The sequence below is a fragment of the Zea mays genome, chromosome 9 (assembly GCF_902167145.1).
Source record: "Zea mays cultivar B73 chromosome 9, Zm-B73-REFERENCE-NAM-5.0, whole genome shotgun sequence".
NCBI lineage: Eukaryota > Viridiplantae > Streptophyta > Magnoliopsida > Poales > Poaceae > Zea > Zea mays.
The window spans coordinates 5,297,247-5,300,406 of record NC_050104.1 but is presented as its reverse complement, the minus strand read 5'-3'; the positions used below and the strand labels follow the sequence as shown (position 1 = coordinate 5,300,406).

Sequence of the window (3,160 nt, the reverse complement as noted above, 5' to 3'; positions counted from 1 at the left end):
CGACAAGGGTCAAGGCTTTATGTACTAATGGAAGCTTACCTCGCCCTATTTATATATAAGTTTATTTTTCCCTTAACCCCTGTAATACCCTTCAATCCCCTCCTACCCAAAGAAGGCCTCAGTGTTATATTACCTATCAATAATTAGAAAGCACGAACAACACTCACCATAAAGGCACAAAGTGAAAGCTGATGGCCTATCAGCTATGGTAGTCTGTTCACTTAATTTTAATCCGTATCGACTTTTACTGTTTTTATATTTTTTTGTCTCTAGTTGCAACATTCTAAACAGCTGACTTTAATTCAAAGTGAACAACCACTCGACGAGCACGAGCACGAATCAATTCACCAACTAATAACTTGGCTTTCTGCAGATATCCCGAGATCTCATGAGTTGACATGAAGATGAATGTCGCATTGCTTCCGGAGTAGGAATGAGCTAACAATTGTTTAGTTGAAGGCTCCAGCATATTAGGACAAATAGCAACGACATACGCCAATCCCTAGAGTAGTGCTGAGCGCAAGTCCACGGCTATAAAGAGACCATAAATTCAGCACGAACCAATCGACCAGTCCCATGGAGCAAGTAGAGTAGGTGTCAACCGAAATGCACCTGGGAGCTCACGCAGAAGAGAGAAGACACTACGGCCACCTGCCCTGGCATCGAGAGCTGACCTAATCCATTTGCACTTCGCGCGCGCGCAGCTCAGCATCATGCATATATAAATGTGGCAAGAGCCAGGATGGGCTAGCTCTGTGCTCTCCAAATCAGCTGAGCAACCAGGCCAGTTCCACCAAGCTAAGGAGGTGAGAATCTCTGTAAAACGCTAAAGGAAAAAAAAATGAAAGGATCCAGCGAGCATGGCGAGACCTCGAAGCAGGCGCCCCTGGGCAGCAGGGGTGTCAGCAAAGGAGTGTCCGTGCTTGATCTAATACTTCGCTTCATTGCCATCATCGGCACCCTCGCTAGCGCCATTGCAATGGGCACCACCAACGAGACGCTGCCTTTCTTCACGCAGTTCATCCGGTTCAAGGCGCAGTACAGCGATCTCCCTACTCTCACGTAAGCTAACTAATATATACTAACCTCAGCGCGCAACTTTTAGTTGTATATATGTGAGCGTCCGATGCTACAGCTGTTTCGATTTCGTTCGTTTGTTTGTTTGACACAGGTTCTTCGTCGTGGCGAATTCCATTGTCTGCGCTTATCTCACCCTGTCGCTCCCACTATCTATAGTGCACATCATTAGGAGCAGGGCTAAATACAGCAGGCTGCTCTTGGTCGTTCTTGACGCGGTAAGCCTAACAACTCCTCTTATGGTGAAAGCATGTGTGGTTATTCCCATCTAGTAATAGGCTAATCCTATGTTTTGAGAAGTGCCAACAAGCTAGTTGTGATTCTAATTTTGAAGGCAATGCTAGCATTGGTGACTGCGGGAGCATCTGCGGCAGCGGCCATTGTGTACTTAGCGCACAAAGGCAACGTCAGAGCAAACTGGCTTGCCATTTGCCAGCAGTTTGACTCGTTCTGCGAGCGTATCTCTGGATCCCTCGTTGGTTCGTTCGGAGCCATGGTCATGCTCGTACTGCTGCTACTACTCTCCGCCATTGCTCTAGCCAGGCGCTAGGCGGTGCGTGTTGCGGTTATTCGACTCCGCTATCCTTGTGTAATCATACGTGTGCCTATTATTATACCTCTCGTGCTATGATCCTCTCATATATCCCCAATTGTTGGCTTGATTCTAAACTTCTTTTCTTCTGGTGGTGTGCACTATCATGTATAGAAGCTACAAAAAAAAATAGGTGAACTATTATGTATGGATCGCCGTAGTTTCTGAAAGATTTGTTGGGTATATTGTGTTCACTTATCAGAATAAAAACATGGAAGAAGCTCGTTGCCGAGAGCCTAACTTTACCGAGTGCGGCTTTCGGCAAAGTCTGTTTTGCCGAGTGTCCGACAAAAGACACTCGGCAAAGAGACCGACACTCGGCAAAGCTTCGGATTCCGGTAGTGTATTGTGTTCACTTATCAGAACAAAAACATGAAAGATTATCTTATAAATCCATGCCTGCTAGCTACTGGCAATGAAACCGTGCTGGTTTTGACTTGATTGTTGCCAAGGGATTTAGCAACTATTTCCAATCTCTGGTGTACAATAGTACCAGTACAAGCACAAATGAAAAGATATTCATGGATGTCTGCAACCTTTTCGTTTTTTTCTTTAGTGGTAAAACAATTGTATGGCCTGGTACTAAAATGTTTAATGCCGGTTATTGGCTAGAACTAATACTAAAAAGTTCCCCTTTAGTACCGATTCAATCCAATAGCCGGTACTAAACATAGATATTAGTCCCACTTGAATCAAGAACCAGTACTAAATAGTCTAAGGACTTTTATTTTATATGTTTACAAATTTATGGGCTCGAGTGCTCGATTTGCACTATTTTTTGCGCGGTGTGGTAGCACCAGGTGACCACATTAGGTTTTTAATAGATTAGTATAGATATAGATATAGATATGTATATATCTATCATTAGGAATTCGGCTCTTTACCGAGTGTAGTATATCAGGCACTCGACAAAGAATTATTTGTCGAGTGTCACTCTCGGCACAGACCTCGTTTGCCGAGGGCGGAACACTTGGCAAAGGAGGCTTTGCCGAGCGACCGTTAACTTTACCGAGTGTCAGTCATTGATACTCGACAAAATATCTTCTTTGCCGAGTGTTCCCCCTGTAGGCACTCGACAAAAGTATACTTTGACGAGTGTCTTCCCTTTACACTTAGCAAAATATATTTGTTTTTTTCTTTTTTACACCAAACTTTATCTGGTGTTTTCCTACAGTATATAGACCTACATGTTCAATTTTGGCACAATTATCAAAGTATTTGTTATAACTATTAGATTTAGTTTGTTTAATTGAATTTCTTTGGATAATTCAGAATTAAACTGTAAGTCAGTCGAAAAATGGAAACCGGATAATTGTGAAATTCATAATTAACATAAGTAGACCGAAATTTCGAGCACTATGCTCACGAAACATGAAGTGAACTTGCGATCTAGTTGTTTTAAAATTATATAAAACACAAACAAAGTTAGAAAATTATGAAACTTGTCGACATGTCGTGATAAAAATTTGACAATGTTTCGTAAAAGTTGTC

The 3,160-nt window shown here is 42.5% G+C and overlaps 1 protein-coding gene across 1 annotated transcript; it reads left to right on the top strand.

Moving 5' to 3' along the window:
* The first annotated feature begins 749 nt into the window (after positions 1-749).
* Positions 750-1,835, top strand: LOC100282577 (Casparian strip membrane protein 1). The gene is made up of 3 exons (NM_001371872.1): positions 750-1,062; positions 1,172-1,295; positions 1,412-1,835. The coding sequence occupies exons 1-3, from the start codon at positions 842-844 to the stop codon at positions 1,625-1,627; spliced, it is 561 nt and encodes a 186-aa protein (NP_001358801.1). The 5' UTR covers positions 750-841; the 3' UTR covers positions 1,628-1,835.
* Positions 1,836-3,160: the final 1,325 nt, after the last annotated feature.

Excerpts from the sequence above, each read along its gene's own strand:
- LOC100282577 (NM_001371872.1), top strand. The coding sequence starts at position 842 with ATGAAAGGATCCAGCGAGCATGGCGAGACCTCGAAGCAGGCGCCCCTG. Across the intron at positions 1,063-1,171 it reads AGCGATCTCCCTACTCTCAC|GTTCTTCGTCGTGGCGAATT; the intron begins GTAAGCTAACTA and ends TGTTTGACACAG. Across the intron at positions 1,296-1,411 it reads TCTTGGTCGTTCTTGACGCG|GCAATGCTAGCATTGGTGAC; the intron begins GTAAGCCTAACA and ends CTAATTTTGAAG.